Here is an 18,403-nt window from a genome sequence, read left to right on the forward strand (position 1 = left end):
ATGGAAACTGCAAAACCTAATGAATGACTTTTTTAAATGTAAATAACTTTCCTGACCCAGAACTACATAATAATTTTCAGTAGGTGGGACCTTTTGTTATTTTTATCATTGTCTAGGGTGAAAACTGCATCTATATATTAAGCCATCTTTTTACATTGTACAATTCCTGGGTTTTATATAAACCCAGACTTTTATGTGAAATAGGAAAAAAAAAAGATTTCTATAAATCTAGAAACAGTTACTCAGGATAATTTTTTCTTCTGCAATTGCTATTTGTATTCAGTGTAAGTCATATAACTGTTTAAAACCCCAAGCCAGCCCTGCATGTTAAGGCAGTGGGTCACCAGCTTGTGTCTGCAGACTTTAAGGGGAATTGCAGGAAGTCCCACCTATCCTGGCTGCTGGGATTGTGACGGGGGCTGCCTCATCACTAATGACAACCAGCTCTGCTGGAAGGGATTGCAAATTGTGGGCTGTGTTTTTTGTCTATTTGGAACCACTAGGATTGGCAGAAAATGGGAGGCACAAGGAATGAGGTGAAATGATTGACAGTCCTGTTCATAAAGTGTTTTGGTTTTCATTTTATACTTGTCTTCAAAAATCACTTGGGAGAAAAAGTTTACCTTTTTAGTAGAGGTAATCATTTCGTTTTTATATCCTGATTCTTTTTACTTACCTTTTACTGGGGAAGGAACCAGCCAGAAGCATTCAGCAGTTACAGTGTTGCTTCAGAACCTGTTGGCAATTTTTTTGGTTTTTGAGATGGACTTTTGCTCTTGTGGCCCATGCTGGAGTGCAATGGTGCCATCTCGGCTCATTGCAACCTCCACTCCCAAGTTCAAGCAATATTCCTGCCTCAGTCTCCCTAGTATCTGGGATTACAGGCAGATGACACCATGCCCAGCTAATTTTTGTATTTTTCATAGAGATGGGGTTTCACCATTTTAGTCAAGGCTGGTTTTGAACTCCTGACCTCAGGTGATCCACCCGCCTCGGCCTCCCAAAGTGTTGGGATTGCAGACATGAGCCACCACATCTGGCGCCTGTTGCCAAATTAAAAGGCGAGCCATTATAAAATAATTGTCAGACACGTGTTCTTCTTTACTTTTTTCAACTACCCATTAATATAAACAAAAACTCATATTGAAAATTATATAAGGAATAAATTGACACCTAGATCATCCTTTTAGAATGAGTCATGAAGTCATTTCTCATTTATCTAGGCTAAGAGAGGGGGAATAAAAGCAAGCGAATAGATCATCCAACAAGTGATTTAGCGTTAATATGTAGGCAGAAACAGACGCTTTCTCCTCCACCCTGTGAGAAGCCGTGTAGCCGAGGACATGGGTTTTAGAGCCAAATTTACTAGCTGAATGACTTGATGTAAGTGATTTAGCCTCCCTGAGTTCAATTTCCCACCTAATAAAATGGAAATGACATCACCCACTTCACTAGGATTCCATGTGAATTAAATGAGATGATGTAGGCAAAACACCTGCTTTATGGTAGGTACTTAATAATGTTAGCTACCTTCCCTGAATCCCTAATGCTGTCCCATAATTTGTCCTCAGAACAGATAAGCCATTGGTGGATAAACAGGAGTTGGCCATTGTACTATTCATGATTACTTGCACTTCGGCGGCAAAATATAGGGGTGAGCTAATATTCTACGGAATGCATTCGTTTTCTTTTTAATTTTTTTTTTTGAGACAAGGTCTCAAAAAAAGCTCCCTAGTGATTCTGATATATGGCTAGCCCACTGCTTCAGTTGCCAAGTTTATGAATTTAGCTCTGGTGCCCAGGCTGGAGTGCAGTGGTGCAATCTCGGCTCACTGCAACCTCCACCTGCCAGCTTCAAGCAATTCTCCTGCCTCAACCTCCCAAGTAGCTGGGATTACAGGCACACACCACCATGCCCTGCTAAGTTTTTGTATTTTTAGTAGAGATGGCCAGGCTGGTCTCCAACTACTGACCCACCTCAGCTTCCCAAAGTGCTGGGATTACAGGCATGTACCACCACAACTGGCCTCTTTTTAATTTGTTTAAATAACTCCTTTATTCCTGTGTTTCTCAGTGCTGGCTTGGACACTGGAATCACCCAGGGAGCTTTCAAAAGTACCCATGTCTGGGTCTCACCCCAGAAACTAAGATGTCCTTGGTCTGGCTTGGGGCATCAGGATTTTTTAAAGCTCCCTGGTGATGCTAATCTATGGCTAGCCCACAGTTTCAGCTGCCAAATATATGAATTAAGCTTATGATCAGTACCAAGATGCACTTAAACCAGTGGTCTCAACTCTGGCTGCAGAAATCACTTAATAAGCTTTTTTAAATGCTCACTTCTTCCCACCCATCCCAGAGATTTTGATTTGTCTGGATTAGGCTCTAAACATTGCTATTTTCATAAAGGTTCCAGATGTATTTTGTGCAACCAAAATTGAGAATCACTGATATAGTCAACACAGTTTTATCAAATGCTGATTCAGATTTTTAAAATTATTATTTTGAGTGAGTTTTGTCTCCAAAATATACCAATTGCATTTGTGTTTGATTACTAACGCTTTCCTAAAATTATCAAAATTGAGGTTTTCTTAAGACTGAAAATCCAGTTATAATTGTAAAGTCAGGTGGTTTTAGAAGCATGGTAGAAATCCACCCCATCCTTTGCTCCATTTAATGTCCTCTTGATAAAGTCCATAGTAACAAACATCTCTATAATGTAAATTCACTGTAGAGCTTATTGAGGATTCCTTCTTTCCTCATAAGATTGTTATTTTTATTCTAATTTTTAAAATCTAGGCCAACTTCCATGCCTTTAGGACATTTGATAACACATTTCACTCACCTTTTCCCTGTGTTGTGGGCAAGGCCCTAGTCACATGCCATTTGATATAATCCATCATCATCATCATCATCATCACTCTCTCGTGCACCCCCCTTGCAGTTGTCCTCAATTTACAGATAAAGAAACTGAGGCTCAAAGAGGCTAAGTTGATAACAGTCACACACAAATAAACAGGAAATGGAGCTCCCATCTGTGGAGCCCTGAAGCCATGCTTACGGCCACCTTCAAAAACAGGGATCTGCAGGCTGGAAACATGATGTGGCTGGCTTTAAACCTGCCACAGTTACCCTCCAATGGGGCTTTCCTGAAGACCAGTGGGGCTGCTGAGGACACCAAGAACATGCCCCCGAGAGCAGTCCAGAGGCCCAAGGTGCCATTCAGGCAGGCAGCAAGAAGCAGCAAAGGTCATGCCCCATGGAGGCACAGTGGAAGTCCCTGGAAAACGCATGTTATATTGAAAGTAATTATTTCCGCAACAAAGTTCAGCAACCCAGCTAATATTCAAAGTAGGGTCAACCTGAACTAGGACGTTCAAGGTAAGAAAATGACAATCACCACCTTTTACTGATCACCCACTATGAGTCCCAAGCTCTTTCATGTATATCTAGTAAGCTCAGTAACTCCGAGAAGTAGGTGGGTTTAGCCCTATTTTCTAAGTGAGGACATGGAGATTCAGAAAGGGTCGTAGGATACTTCAAGTCCTACAGTTAGAAAGTGGAGGTGAGACTCAATCTACTTCAGTCTGATATGAAAGCCCATAGCAACCCAGGGGTGAATCATCAGAAATGAAGTTCACCAAAACCAGAGCAGTAAAACAATAATGAAAACACTGAGTCCAGCCAGGCTCTAAGAAGATTCTGCTGAATCTCTGAGATAATCTGAAAGGGCTTTGAAGCAGGTTAAACGTATTCATTCATCCACTCCTTCCATCATTCCTGAATTCAGCAGACTTAAGGAGCATTCTCCTTATTCTCCTTAAGGTGCTAGGAATATAAAAGTGAATTCAGTGGGGTCCCTATTCACAATCTGGTGGGAAGATAGACTATAATAACAGCTAACATTTATTGGGCTCTTTCTGTGTATGGGCCAGGGCTAAGCGTTTCAATTAATCCTCATGACAGCTCTCTGGGGTAGATTCTGTCATCATCCCTCATTCTATAGATAAGGAAACTAGAGACACGAAGACTCCATGGCTATTAGTTAGAACCAGAATTCCAACCCAAACAGTCTAATTCTAGAACTTAACACTGTGCCCCTTCCCAATTATGATCAGCAGCAGGCCACTTCCCCAGCATTTGGCAAGCCAGAAGCAGTTTTTCATTCATGATCTTGGAATACTTATTGTAGATAAGGCCAGCATTAACTTTCATGACCAATTAACAGATGAGGTCCACATGGCTCAGAGATTATCAGTGCCACAGGGTGTCGGGGTCATTCAAGCAGAAAAGCCTGAGCTTAAACCCACCCACTCTGGCTTTTTCCACCAGGCACTACTGCCCCCTAAACACAGCTCTAGTAAATGCATAATACAGGAAGTGGAAGATGGAAGATCAATTTGATACAAGACAGGGTGAATAGTGATTGCCTGTGTTTGATAAAAGAATATATAGGTACCTCATGATTCGCAGAAGATAGATTGCTGAAGAAGGGCGGCATGGCAAATTTGTGCAAGTCTAATCATCTTTGAAATGCCCGGCGCACTTTGTGCGTATTAACCCCTTTAATCTCCATAACCACCCGTCCAAGGTGGACACTGTCGTAATTCCTCACTGGCAGATGCAGCACCATCCACATAGAGACTTGAAATCACCCACCCAGGGTCACACAGCCAGCTGGTAGAGGAACTGAGATCCAACCCAGGCCATCTGGCTGCAAGCCCTGGCTCTTGGCCGCCACTCTATTGCCGTCTAAAGCACTAGTTTCTAATCAGAGTGGGCAGCTTTTCTTGGACCTCACTGTGAGCCAGGCACTATGCCAGTGCTTCGTGTGCGTGGCTCATTTACCTTCACGAGAGTCTAAAAGTAGGTGTTTTCCCTGCTTCTCAAATGAAAATGTGTCTTGAACTCAAGTCTATCTGACTCAGTAGCCCATGTCCTTAACCCCTACTCAACAGTGACTCCTTTTTTTTTTTAAGTGAGAAATATTGAAGGAAATGTTACAAGAGTAGAAATGTATTAATTTCCCTGCTTTCACACATGTCACATGGAAAGTCGTGAACTGTCTTAGACAGGACTCTCCATGAAGACCCACCTGCTTTTCTGTCCCAGCACTTGGCAATGCCTGCCACAGAGTAGGCCCTCAACGGATATTTGGGGAGTGAGTGAACTAAAGTAGATAAAAGCAGGTTGAGACAAAAATCTGAAAATCCCTGGGTTGCTTTGAGGGCTGGAGGACAGACATACCCTGAGCCCATATGTTTCCATCGCAGGCATCATCACAGCGAACTGCTCAGATCTCCACCCCAGATGGAAGGCCCAGACCATGGCAAGGCACTCTCCCCAACCCCTGCAGGTGGGTACTGACCCCCTTGTCTGTAGGAGAATGAGATGTGAGGGATTCTGTGAGAACTGAAGTAGGTCGGGTAGTCACAGCTGCAGAGAACTTGAGTCCAACCCTCTGGGCACAGTCAAGGAATTTAAGGGCTGCCTGCTTGGGAAGACACTTCTGAGGTTGAAGTTCAGATTAGACAATCTGCCACCACCACCTGTAAATTGCTCTGCTAATCTGGGATTTCTTTTTTCCCCTCCAAGAAGTTTACCTACCCTTGTGACTTGTTCTAATGACATGGATTACAGTCAGAGTCACACAGGGATAAACTGATGAGGGCTGCTGGGTTTCTTTTAAAAGACTTAGCCTTTTTGAATGTAAAATATGACATTATAAAACTTGAACAAAGAGACTAAGACTTTTTTTATAGCAGAATTACTCAATGGTTCACTCAGAAGAGGAAACCTATTTTTAAGGGAATTTGAAGTTGGTTTGGATTATCCTCTTAATTTGCAAGCCTAGATGTGTAAGCCAGGAAGTGTTGTCATTTCCTGGTGTTTGATAAAACCTTGTTGGCTGTGATTTCAGAGTATGAACAGCCCTGGTGTCAGGGGCCAAATGCATTAACCCTTTCGTGCAAATAAGCAGGAGCACCAGGCAGCAGTGGGCATGCAGATTCCTGCAGGTCATCTGCAGAGTTTCCTATGGCAGGGTCTCCTGGGGAAGCGAGTTGATGGAACATTGCTTCCAGATTAGAAGGGTTCAGGGAGGCTGAGGTGAAGCACACCTAAAGTCGTTTCTTTACTGCAGGGCTTTTCAGAGGCTTTACTATGTCCATGTGCATTGTGATTCTACAAGAAAGAGAAATACCTTGTTCTTACCATATGGAACTCTTTGTTTAAGATCTGTTAGTACTTTTCAGAACTAGTGCTCCCTAAAGCAAGATTGGGAAACATTCTTCTAAAAAAACTGAAAATGCTAGCAGACCCTATAGTTGCCGTGCCACAGTCCCCAAATGCTAGCCAAAGGATCACTCACAGCAGTATCCCCTGTGCAGCTTGTTAAAAGCACTAATTCTCAGAGTGGGAGTAGGGCCCAGGAATCTGGGTATTTAACAAGCACTCTGAGGATTTGCTTTACAGCCAGTTTGGGGGCTATGCATGAAAGTAGAATCTAAGAAGGAGTTACAGTGCCTCCTATATAATCATCTTGTATAATGTTTATTATATTCCTCTGGTCTCTCTGAATGCCTCTCCTCTCTATTACCTGCAAGGGCTCCTTCCCACCCATCCCCCATGAGCACAGTGCCCATTATCAGCCTCTCCCTTCTTTCTGCATCATTTCTGGCTCAGTAGGCATTTCTAAAAGGATTCTACAGACACTTTTTGAGCACCTCATTGGAACAGACTCTGGCCTCAGGCTGAGAACAGAGACAGCCAGCCCCAGCCCCCACCCCGAGCTGGAGACAGGGTGTGAATGGACATGAGTCCAGGCATGAATTAGGAGGGCTGCATGATGGAAGGGGTACCTGCACTGAGACTTGCAGGATGAGTGGATTATTGAGGTTGGAGACTGGGCCAAGGGGCAGGCTAAGGAAAGCACAAAGGCGGGAGACAATGTAAGTGTGGGGCACTCCATGCCACTGGGGCGGTCTAGAGTCTCCAGCGAGAGGCAGAGGCAGACAGAGTGACTCAGGAGGGACACCACACTCAGGCTCCCAGCCTCTCACACTTCACCTCTCTGCTTATGCTTCCAGAATCCCTGTTTCAGCTCTTTGCCTGGGCTGCCCCTCCTTCCTCTTAATTCTTGGTTCCCCTGTTGAAAACCTATCTGGCCTGTGAGGCCCAGTTCAGAATTCACCTTCCCTATAAAACCAGCCCCAGCTGCTCTCATTAATATGAACTCTCTCCCTCTGCCAAAGCCCACTTCAGATTCTTTCCAGATTCATTTTTCTAGGGGCTACTAGCCTACTCTGCTTGGCGCTATATTGTCGAGGGCCTCTTTCTCTCTATTTAGACCCTAAATCCCACTCATCTTGTTCTATTCTAAAGTAACTATTTTTTTAAAAAGGAAATTTACATGAAATGAAAAGTATGTTTTCCAGTTTACCAAAATATATCAGGGACTTTAAAAATCTCTGTACTCTGCTTGATAAATTCCCATTCTAGGAATCTGGCTAAGGAAATAATTAGAAATTGGGATAAAGATTTATGCAGAAAGATGTTTATCACAGCAGTTTTTACAATGGCGGGAAGTAAAAGCAACCTCAATGTTTAAATATAAAGGAATGTGTAAGTAAATTACACTGTATACATAGGATAAAGAAACTCCATAAAAGGTTTTAATGATATGGAAAAACACTTATGAAGGAAGTGGAAAAAATCAGGATACAATACTGCATATAATCTCAAGTATATAAAAATATGACTAAACTTTCACATCTGTTTGCATGTCTAAATAGAAAAGACTAAGGAAATACACTAAAATACTGATGGTGTTTGTAGAAAGCAGAATTATTATTGTTGTTATTTCTACTTTAAATACTTATTTTCCATACGTTCCATAATGAATACAGTTTGATATTTGTCATCCAGGAAACTGTAGAGCAATTAACACAGAAAGGTGGAATTTTTCTCAGCATAAGTTTGGCTTTTGATGAGATGGCATGTATGTTACTAGTGACATATTTCTAAAGGACCATTTTGTGTGCTGCATGTTTTATTGGTGTGCTGTTAGACTCTGGGGTTGCAAATTACATGATGAGCTCAGCACTTTCTGGCTGCCAGAGCCTTGCTTTGCCCATCACTTCTGTGATTTGCAGGCCTCCTTGTGCTCACCCAGAGTCATATGGATTGCTACATGCTGGGCTGCTTGGGTGTGACAATGATGCCTCCAGTCCTTTAACAGCTGACTGTCTGTCTTTTGTAAAGGCGGCCCCCACCCATGGCTGATGGAGCTGAGCACAGCTCAGCCACGTGCAGAGGATTCCCTCTCCCAACAGAGCAGTCCCTTTACCTGTTTCCGTTTTACACTGAATGTTCCAAGGTGGCCTTGTATGGTAAATTCGGGTGCTGCCTGTCAGATGCTTCATCTCTTGTGTCCTGTTTAGATCCAGAAGTCCCACATTTCTGAGTGTGTCTGCAAGGTTCCATGACAGACATTGCTGTTGGTGGCAGTGTTCACATGCCGTGCCAGACAGGAAATTTATATTGCATTCTCTCCATCACTCAATTCCCATAACTTCCAAGGAAAGCTTTACTATCCCCATTTCATGGCTGAAGAAACAGGCCCATAGGGTACCAGTAGATTTAAACTAGAACCCAGAGCTGACTGACCTCAAGATTGGTGCTCTTTGATGTCACAGACTTAGGACAACCAAATTTTCAAAGATCCTAGTGGCACTTCCCTCGCAGTCTATGTAAACTTCAGCTTTATCTGCCTTTCAAAGCCCTTAGCTACTCAAAGGTAGAGCACACTGCCCTCAAAATGCCCACGGACATCCTGTTTATGTCTCTGTATTACTGTTAGGAGAAATCATATTGACAACCTTTATACTACACCCTGGAGTCACATACTTTGGACATGGATAGAGTCACTCAGTCTAAAAATTTTGTAACCATGTTGTAAATGGATTTGGAGATGTGTGAATGCCTTTGTGAGCCCCGAAGACAGGACTGCCAGGAGGTGGAGGTCTGAGGCCCATGTTGCACAAGAAGTAACCTATCACATGGTATTGGTGCCATGGAATAACAGGTGCCACCAGCCTCAAAGACGCACGTGCCTTTGATTTGGGAGGCAGAGGCGGTGTGGGCGCTTGTTCCCTCTAGGCAAGGCCCAAAGTGAATAGTATTCCTTACTGTCACTGTTAATGAATCAAACAGTACTGAATATTGAAACTGACATGTAGAAATTGTCCCCACACAAAAAAATCTATTGGAAAAAAAAGGTAGTATCTTCTCTGTTCTCTGACCTGTAGGAAGAGAGGGGATGTGTCCCAGGCCCAGCAGACCCTGGAATGAAGTCCGCTTCGTAGTACCTCCCCCACAGGAAGACCACATAAAACTACCTAACTATTTGAAAGACCAAACACTGTTCTCCTTTATACTACACTGGTTGGATAGATAAGAAATTAGAGTAAAATTTCACAGATGCAGAACAGTTCAAATACACATATATGCTGTGAGCAATGGGACCAGCCCAAATTAGTGAAAAGTGTGAGTTACTGAATAATTGTTAAATGCAGTTTTATTGATTTTAAAAGGCCAGACACTAGGAGATAATTCATAAATGTTGAGTGGAAGTTTATATGAATAGAGTGGTAGATAAATGGGTAAATGGATAAGTGAATGAATGAATAAATGAAGGGCAATATCCTCATTCTAAAGTTGAGATCACATACGTATTGAATGGCAGAACCAGCATTTGGATGTAAGGTGTCTGGCTCTAGAGTCTTAGTTTGTAACCACTAAGAGTTCATATGTGCATGAGTGAAGGAATGTTTGAAAACCATTTACTATACCAATATTATGCTGCTAAAGCATTTGGAAAGTGTGTTTCTGTGATTTCATATGTTGCTTTAAATGAGTCCAGAGCACATCATCTCATGGTTGGGGAAACTGAGACACAGAGAAAGAAAGGTCTTGGCTCCAGCCCCAAAGCAGCCTGTGCCCAATTGAAGCCAGGACTCAGACCTCTCCAGGACACCTCCAGTCTCTCACTTTCCAGTCCAAAGTCGCTCCAGTGCTTTTGTGTGAACTCATCTCTCTGGTCCATGTTTGGATTCCTTCAAAGGTTCCGCCTTAGAGGATCCTAAACTGACCATTTACATCAAGGTTTCCCCAGTATTGTGGCCCTGGAGACTCTGCAGCTTGTTTCCAGCATGGATTTGGATTTCCTTTGCAGATTAGCTCACCAAGAGGGACACGGATAGTGCCCGGAAAATCAGCCTGGGTCTCTAGAAAGGGCTTCTCCAGTATGCTGCAAGTACAGACTCCCACCAGCAGGGAGCAGCAGAACCCAGCAGTTACAAATGCGCCACCTAGAGGATAGCTGCCAGGTTGGACTCCTGACCTCCGCCTAGTGAGTGACCTGAGGCAAATCACTTACCTCTCTCTGCCTCCTTTTCCCCCTCCACAGAATGGGCACAACAACACTCACCTCGTAAGTTGTTCTGGGGTACATATGGTATTATACACATAAAGAGCTTAGTAGTAGTCCCCATAGTAAGCTCCCAATACATGTTAGGTATTATTTTATTATCACAAGTAGCATTCTGTTAGAACACATTCCAAAGGATTATCCACATTAATCGTTGTTCTAGAGCTTTGTTTTATTGGAAACTGCAATGAAAAGGCCACCAGCTGGAGTTTTAAGACCTTTTAGTTATCCAAAGAGCCTTTATAATTAATCTTTATAATGAGATTTTTATATAAAAGTGCCAGGTACTAGTTCCTAGTAATACAAGGGCTGCAATGGATTTCAAATAGGGCAGTGACTTGTCCACAGCCCACTGCTTGTTGGTCTCAGAGCTCTCAGAACCTTACCTTCCATCAGAAGACACAGGACTGGGTACAGCACAGTCACCTTTAGAGCACTCTGCTTTGGTCCAAAGCAACCACAGACAGACTGATGTTAGAACACTGAAAAAATATTTTGTGTATTACTTGGCACTTTTCCAATATTAAACAAAAGATGTGTTGATTAAATCATTAATTATAACTGTATTCCCTGAAATAGCTGCAGATTTGTTTACATACTGTTGCTTTTCAAGTCATGAACATGGAGACACTGAGTTCTCGATACATTCCAAGAAAAGCATTTTGTGAGATTTTCCAACAGAATGTGATATTGTCTTTCCTGGCAGTGACCCTTCTGTAACTTTACTGAGTCTACCCTTATTTTTGCAGCTGTGCCTGAGCTGAAGCTTCTCTGCGGGGCAGACGTCTTGAAGACCTTCCACACCCCCAACCTCTGGAAGGACGCGCACATCCAGGAAATAGTGGAGAAGTTTGGCTTGGTCTGCGTGGGCCGGGTGGGTCATGACCCAAAAGGGTACATCTCAGAATCTCCCATCCTACGGATGCACCAGCACAACATTCACCTGGCCAAGGAGTCTGTGCAGAATGAGATCAGTGCCACGTACATCAGGCGAGCCTTGAGCCAAGGGCAGAGTGTGAAGTACCTGATCCCCGATGCTGTCATCACCTACATCAAGGACCATGGCCTCTACACCAAGGACAGTGCCTGGAAAGGCAGAAGCACCCAGAGCACTGAGGGAAAGACAAGCTAGGGAGGGGGACTCGGCACCCACACCTCCTCCACCAAGCTCCTGCTGGGGAGAGGGCTGTTAAGGTTTCTGTTTGACTTTGGTTTTTGCTTCTCCATTTTTCAATTATTGATTTCTACAATGATTCTACTTCCGAGGAGTCTTCTGTCCCAGGAAGAGATCCTTCTTTGTGGGAGAGGAAAGGTCTAAATCGCAAGGATGGACATTTATCAACAAAGTGGTGTGGCAGGTCATTAGGATTAGGCAGAATCTCTGAGCTGCTGGACCAAGGAGGCCTACTAATTTTGTGTGGATGGTAATTATGGCATGCACACTGAATGCAGTTCTGAGCAAGGCAGGGGCCCCTGAGGGTCAGATCAGAATTGCCCACAATGCATTTTTTAACTAGGACCAGGTGCAGCATGCTAGTCTTGATTGGAGAGATTTGACAGGATGCTAATTACCGAACAGTGGGTTTTGTCAATGCCCTGGTTTCAGAATATGAACTGAGGAGTCAAACAGTTGGAAACAGCACATTGCTGATTTACACTGAATCTTGTCTTACAAACCATTGTCTGCCTGACTAACCAGCCCTTCATAAAATTTAAACAAAACTCTGTCTACATAGTGATCCTCAAGCAGTATTTTTCATATGGCAAGGATCAAACTTGCTGTAGTATAAAAGCCGGGGCTCCTGATTTCCAGGTTTCTAAAAAGGAACTGAGGTAAAACAGATGCCTGACTGTTTTAAAGGATCTTTTTTAATGTTTTATGACTGCCTGTCTGTTTGAATATTGGCAAAGAGATAAATAATAAATTGACATCAAAAAGTACTAATGAAAAGTTTCTTCCTTTGTTACATTATTAATGCCTGATGTCCCAGCTGTTTCTCTTCTTTTCAGCTGCTCCATGAAACTTGCTACTATTGCAACTGAACTGGCATGAATTTAAAAGTGTGTGTTTCCAGGTAGTAGGAATGGAGGAAGCAACTGCTTTTCAGTGCCACGCAAATGGCTTTCTAAAAGAAGGCGCTGAGTCGATAGCTTTTTCAGGTGGGCCTCTGAAATATTAGAACAGGGGCCTTGTGCACACAGGATTTGTCATTCCACTCCCAAATTAGGGAAAGGTTTTGATTGACCTAACTCTGTTTGGGTTTACTCTTTTTTTTTTTTTTTTTTTTTTTTGTTTAGGTTTAATAGCTGGTTTGCGGAAAAAGGGGTTCTGGTTTCTATGACCTGCCTTGGGAAGAGGGATTCTAGTTTGTATGGCTAGCCTCGGGGAGAAACTTTTTTTTTTTCTTTTTTTTTTTTTTTTAGGGGAAAAAAAGAAAAAGAGGGAAAAAGGAATATTACTTCATTCCTAAAATGAGTTTCAATAATGGCCGATTAATATTTTGAGTGTTTAAAGTGGTTAATGCATATTTTATGTGTTTAAAATGGAGACCTCTATTGTGTTTATTTGTTCTGGCTCTGAGTTCAAGTCCTGGATATCGTTATCAATTTGTTGTCTCGTTGAATCTAAATCTCATTATGTGTCTTATGTATCTGGGTGTTAAGATCTCTTATTGTTGCATTAATCCTTTTACCCTTGCATCCTTGTAGCTTTGAAATCTATTTTATTAAGTGTGAGAATTGCAACTCCTGCTTTTTATTTATTTATTTTTGCTCTCCATTTGGTTCGTTTTTTTCCATCCCCTTGTTTTGAGTCTTTGTATATCTTTAGATATATCGTTAGATTTTGTGGATAATGTATATTTTGTGTGTTTAAAATGGAGAGCTCTATTGAGTTTATTTGTTCTAGATCTTAGTTCCAGTCCCGGATATCGTTATCAATTTTCTGTCTCGTTGAATCTAAATCTCATTATGGGTCTTACGTATCTGGGTGTTAAGATCTCTTATTATTACATTAATCCTTTTATCCTTGTAGCTTTGAAATCTATTTTGTCAAATGTGAAAATTGCAACTCCTGCTTTTTATTTATTTATTTTTGCTCTCCATTTGGTTGGTACGTTTTTTTTTTCCAACCCTTTATTTTGAGTCTATGTATATCTTTGGATATACCGTTAGATTTTGTCTGTATCTTTTGATTGGGAGATTTGGTCGATTTAAATTTAGGGTTGCTGCCATTTGATATTAACTGGCTATTTTGTCCTTTCATTGATAAAAATTCTTCTTTATGTTAATGCTCTTTACTTTTTGGTGTATTTTTAGAAAGGGTCATACTGGTTGTTCCTTTCTGTGTATAGTGCTTCTTTTAGAAGTTCTTGTAAAGCAGGCCTGGTGGTAATAAAATCTCTGAGTACTTGCTTGTTCATAAAAGATTTTATTTTTCCTTCAAATGTAAAGCTTAAATTGGCAGGATATGAAATTCTGGGCTGAAAGTTCTGTTGATTAAGTATATTGAATATTGGCCCCCACTCTCTTCTAGCTTGTAGGGTTTCCATTGAGAGATCTGCTGTAAGCCTAATAGGCTTACCTTTATGGGTAACTTGATCTTTCTCTCTGGCTGCCCTTAATATTTTCTCCTTCGTTTCGATCTTGGTGAATCTAACGATTATGTGCCTTGGGGTTGGTCTTCTTGAGGAATATCTATGTGGTGTTCTCTGTATTGCCTGGGGTTGAATAGTGTCCTGCTTTGCTAAATTAGGAAAATTTTCCTGGATAATGTCCTGGAGAGTATTTTCCAGCTTGACTTCATTCTCTCCGTCACATTCGGGTACACCAATCAAGCGTATATTAGGGCTTTTCACATAGTCCCATATTGCTTGGAGACTTTGCTCATTCCTTTTTATCCTTTTTTCTCTATTCTTGTCTTGTTGTTTTGTTTCATTAAGTTGATCTTCGACCTCTGATACCCTTTCTTCTGCTTGATCCATTCGGCTGTTTAAGCTTGTACATTTTTCACTAAGTTCTCGTGTTGTATTTTTCAACTCCATAAGTTCATTTGTATTCCTCTCTATATTGTCTATTCTTTTCAACATTTCATCTAACCTTTTTTCCAAGTTCTTAGTTTCTTTACATTGGGTTAGAACGAGTTCCTTTAACTCCCAGAAGTTTCTTATCATCCACCTTTTAAAGCCTACTTCAGATAATGGAACACAGTCCTTTTCCATCAGGGCTTGTTCCGTTACTGATGAGTCCTTTTCCATCAGGGCTTGTTCGGTTGCTGATGAGTCCTTTTCCATCAGGGCTTGTTCCGTTGCTGATGGGTTCTGACCTTGAGTATACTCGGCCTTCTTAGGCTGTTTTTTTCCCTTCATTGTAGATGAACCGCCTTTCTAATTAGTTTTCTGAGTCGACGTCTGACTTATTGATTCCCAGTGTTGGGATCCGAGCAACCCACTGTGGCAGCCTAAATAGCAGCGGTAAGACTGATGGTGCTCTTCTGCCCGGGAATCTCTGGTCTGGCTTCCCTCTTGAGTCCGCAACAAGCGGCTCTGACTTCCCGGAGCTCCAAACTCCAGTCAGTAGGGGAAGCAGTCCCGTTGGCTCTGCATGAAGAGCTGCTGCGCCGAGACGCCGGCAAAACCGCTGCGGCGGCCACAAGAGTCGCGCTGGCGACCCGTGGGGCTCCTCCACTGGGAATCAGCTGATCAGTGAGTGACGAAAATTTGTCTAAAAATGTGGCGTCGTCTCGTTCTCTGGGCTTTCACTGGGAGCTACAATCCTGAGCTGTTAGTGGTCGGCCATCTTGGATCGATCCGGGTTTACTCTTTAAACTTGCTGACCACATGACTGAATGCATTCAGAATTTACTTCTCCATAGTTTTACTCTGGTTCATCCTTGCTCTGGGTTTGGTCATGCAGAAAAACAAAGGGCCTGTTAGGAAGAATCCATTATCCCCCTCAAAACATACCGGTGTTCACATGTGTGTCATGAAATATATGAATGAAGTAGAAAATCAGATTTTTCTGGATCCAGCAAGTTCGGGTGGGAAGCAGATTTCCATCCCTGCAACCACTAAAGCTGCCAGCCATTCCTCAGCCTAAATGAACTCTGCCCTCCAAGAGGTCAGGACCCTGACAATTCAGGGGAATAGGAAATCAGACAGCCTTGTCCAAAAGCTGCCACAGCAAGCTGTGTGACTTTCACTAACTCCCTTCCCCACTGTTAGTCATCGTTTCCCTGCCTGTGAAGTGGGAGGTTTAATCAGACACCTCTAAATTATCTGCTAGTTCTGGTTTCCTAAGACTATGAGTTCCTCTGGCTTCAGCCTAGCCAGCCTTCTTTGGATCCAGTGCATGTACAGCCAGACTGAAAGCTCTCCAGGGGCAGAGAATCTTTGTTTTGTTTGCTGATATATCCCAAATGCCTAGAAATTTGCTACAGAAACTGAACTCCCAGAACAGCAATGTTTGCACCTGCTGGGAGCCAGCAAGAAATGAAGACTCTCAGGCCCCACTGCAGACCTGCCTCAGAATCGGCGTTTCAATATGAGTCACTGGCTGAAAACAGTGCCCCTTACAACAAATACTAGTTTTATTTTCAATAAACTGAACATATTATTGAGATTGTGTGACTTTTACTATGGTGAATATCTTCTGCCTTATCCTCAGAGCTACACTGCCACAATCTTCCATGTGGAGTAGAGAAATCAGAGGAAAAGGGGGAAACAAACTCCAACCTACAAACAGTTGCAGTGTCCCAAAAAATGATGAGAGGGAGCCTGTGGATTTAAGGCAGGATTTCTCAACCTTGGCGATATTGACACTCTGGGCTGGATAATTCTTTGCTATATGGGGTTATCCTGTGCATTCGGAGTGCTTAGAACATCCATGGCCTCTTGCCACTAGAAGCTAACGGTACCCCCATAATTGTGACAACAAAAATGTCCCCAGACATTGCCAAATATCACTTGGGACACCAAATAAGAATATAGCTGTAAGAGGTGTGTATATGAGGAAGGGTTCTCTATTTCCTAGCAAGGAAAATCAAGAGGCAGCAGCTTTAGAATAGTCCCCTTTTATAAAGGAGTAGTTGGGGTGGGGGGGCTTTCCTACCACTCATGAAGTCATGTTTATTCCACAGACACCATGCTGTCCACAGTAAGAATTAGAAGCCACATCCATGACTCACAGTCACCCCCAACTTGAATCTCCCATTACCTTCAAGTACCCTTGGTTACTTTCTCTGCTGCATTTTCACAGGGTGAGGATCCCAACATACTCTGGACCCTCAGAACTGAAATCTGGGGTTCCTCGTAGCAGAGACTCTCAGTGAGTGGGAGCTAATAGATTTATTATTATTACTATTCAAAATTAAGAATTTATTCAAATCACATTTACTGAAGACCTCTTGTGCCAGGCGGTAAACACTGGAGTACAATGGTAAACAAAATAGACACAGTTTCTACCCTCGAAGGGCTTATAATCCAGTGGGGAGTGGACAAGAATCAACCACACAAACATGTGATTCCATACTGCGATGAGGGCTCTGAAGGCAAATATACACATAGTCTGCCAGCCAGAGACAGCAGGTTCACTGCGAAGCTAATGATGCTTAAGCTTTAGTCTCTCACTTGCCCAGGCCCTTTCCAGGGTCCTAAAAAGGGCCCTAATTATGTGGATCTCTAATTTCAAATCAATAATTTTTATACTTATTTCTGAAAAAGGGCCTTCAAAATTGTACAAGATTTTGACTCTATAAAATGGATTTGCCCTGATGACAGTGTAGACAGAAGGGAAATGACCATGGATTTGATACATGAAGGGTGAGTTCATAAGACCTGAGGATGGGCGGCGGCAACTGGCTTTCAGGAAGGGGGAACATCATATGCAAAGCCTTGAGGCAGAAGGGGCCAAAATTCGCAGCACGCTGAGTTGGATTCATCATCACTTCCTGGAGAAGGGGTGCCTTGTTGCATCATGCACCTAACAGCAAGAGTCTCAAGCCCCCATTCCCCTGTCCAGCCTTTCCATAGGCTCAGGGCACCAGGTCCAACCAGGCTTGGAGGTGATGCCATCATCTCCCTCATCCATGTGTGCATGATGCAGCCCCTACCAGGCAAAACATCCATTTCTGAGCCGTTACATTTTCTCTTTCTAAAATAAAACAACAGAACCACAAAACCTACTTCATTAAATATATATAAATGAAACATTATATATCTTAATTTCTGTACTTTCACTTTATCTCATTGATTCATGTAGCCTCCCTTTTCTGGAATCAGAAAGGAAATATGTATCACTGCTGTGCTCCTGATTAATTGTGTTGACACTGACCTGCATACCTGATTCCACATTCCTTTCCATTCCCTCGGGTCTTCTCTGCATCTACTTTGCCAGGGTGTTGTGTTTATTTTGGAAGAACAGAAAAACAGTGGTTTGAGCTCCTGAGTAAATAGAATTTCCAGTCTTAAATAAAGGTTCTTCTGTGATAACATGCACTGCCCAAATGAGAGGAGCTCTGTATCCTAGCCCGAGGAAAGGAATTTTCATTTATAATACTGTCTGTATCACTTGGGACGGAATGATGTGAAATCCCCTGTTAAATCGTCAGCGCTCTAGATTTGCAAGGTACATTTGGTAATTGGGTTAATACATGAATATGAATTTCCTTATCCCCATCCTCACACTTTCCATACTAACAGTGTTTCTGCCTTCCCTTTCTGAAAGGGTCTTCATGCATACATTGTGTTCAGTTTCAGTCATGAAGTTATTTTCTTGGATCAAAAATTGGCATTATAGATATATATGTGTGACTAATAAACAATCTATAACAATGCACCTAGGCACACGCCTCAGAATATTTTAGTATTGTTAAAATAACCTCAGAAAGGATTTTTCATGGCACCACAGACTGTGAGGACT

General features: G+C 42.4%; 1 protein-coding gene and 1 long non-coding RNA gene across 14 annotated transcripts in view; one reads left to right on the forward strand and one right to left on the reverse strand.

Annotated features, from left to right (window-relative positions):
* Positions 1 to 12,427, forward strand: part of NMNAT3 (nicotinamide nucleotide adenylyltransferase 3) — a 99,339-nt gene extending 86,912 nt beyond the window's left edge. For 6 of the 13 annotated variants that reach the window (XM_078354104.1, XM_054247340.2, XM_035277772.3 and 3 more), the window contains 2 exons: positions 5,271 to 5,353; positions 11,236 to 12,427. In XM_078354104.1, the coding sequence (XP_078210230.1) occupies positions 5,271 to 5,353; positions 11,236 to 11,618 (466 nt within the window). In that variant the 3' untranslated portion in view covers positions 11,619 to 12,427. Of the gene's footprint in view, positions 1 to 5,270; positions 5,354 to 10,231; positions 10,490 to 11,235 lie in introns of all 13 variants that reach the window. The other 7 variants (XM_054247343.2, XM_008983751.5, XM_054247344.2 and 4 more) reach the window with 4 other exon arrangements.
* Positions 529 to 18,403, reverse strand: part of LOC144579916 (uncharacterized) — a 166,976-nt gene continuing 149,101 nt past the window's right edge. The window contains exon 4 of the long non-coding RNA XR_013528614.1: positions 529 to 735. This is a non-coding gene — a long non-coding RNA (uncharacterized LOC144579916). The remainder of the gene's footprint in view (positions 736 to 18,403) is intronic.

The sequence above is a fragment of the Callithrix jacchus genome, chromosome 17 (genome assembly GCF_049354715.1).
Source record: "Callithrix jacchus isolate 240 chromosome 17, calJac240_pri, whole genome shotgun sequence".
Classification (NCBI taxonomy): Eukaryota; Metazoa; Chordata; class Mammalia; order Primates; family Cebidae; genus Callithrix; species Callithrix jacchus.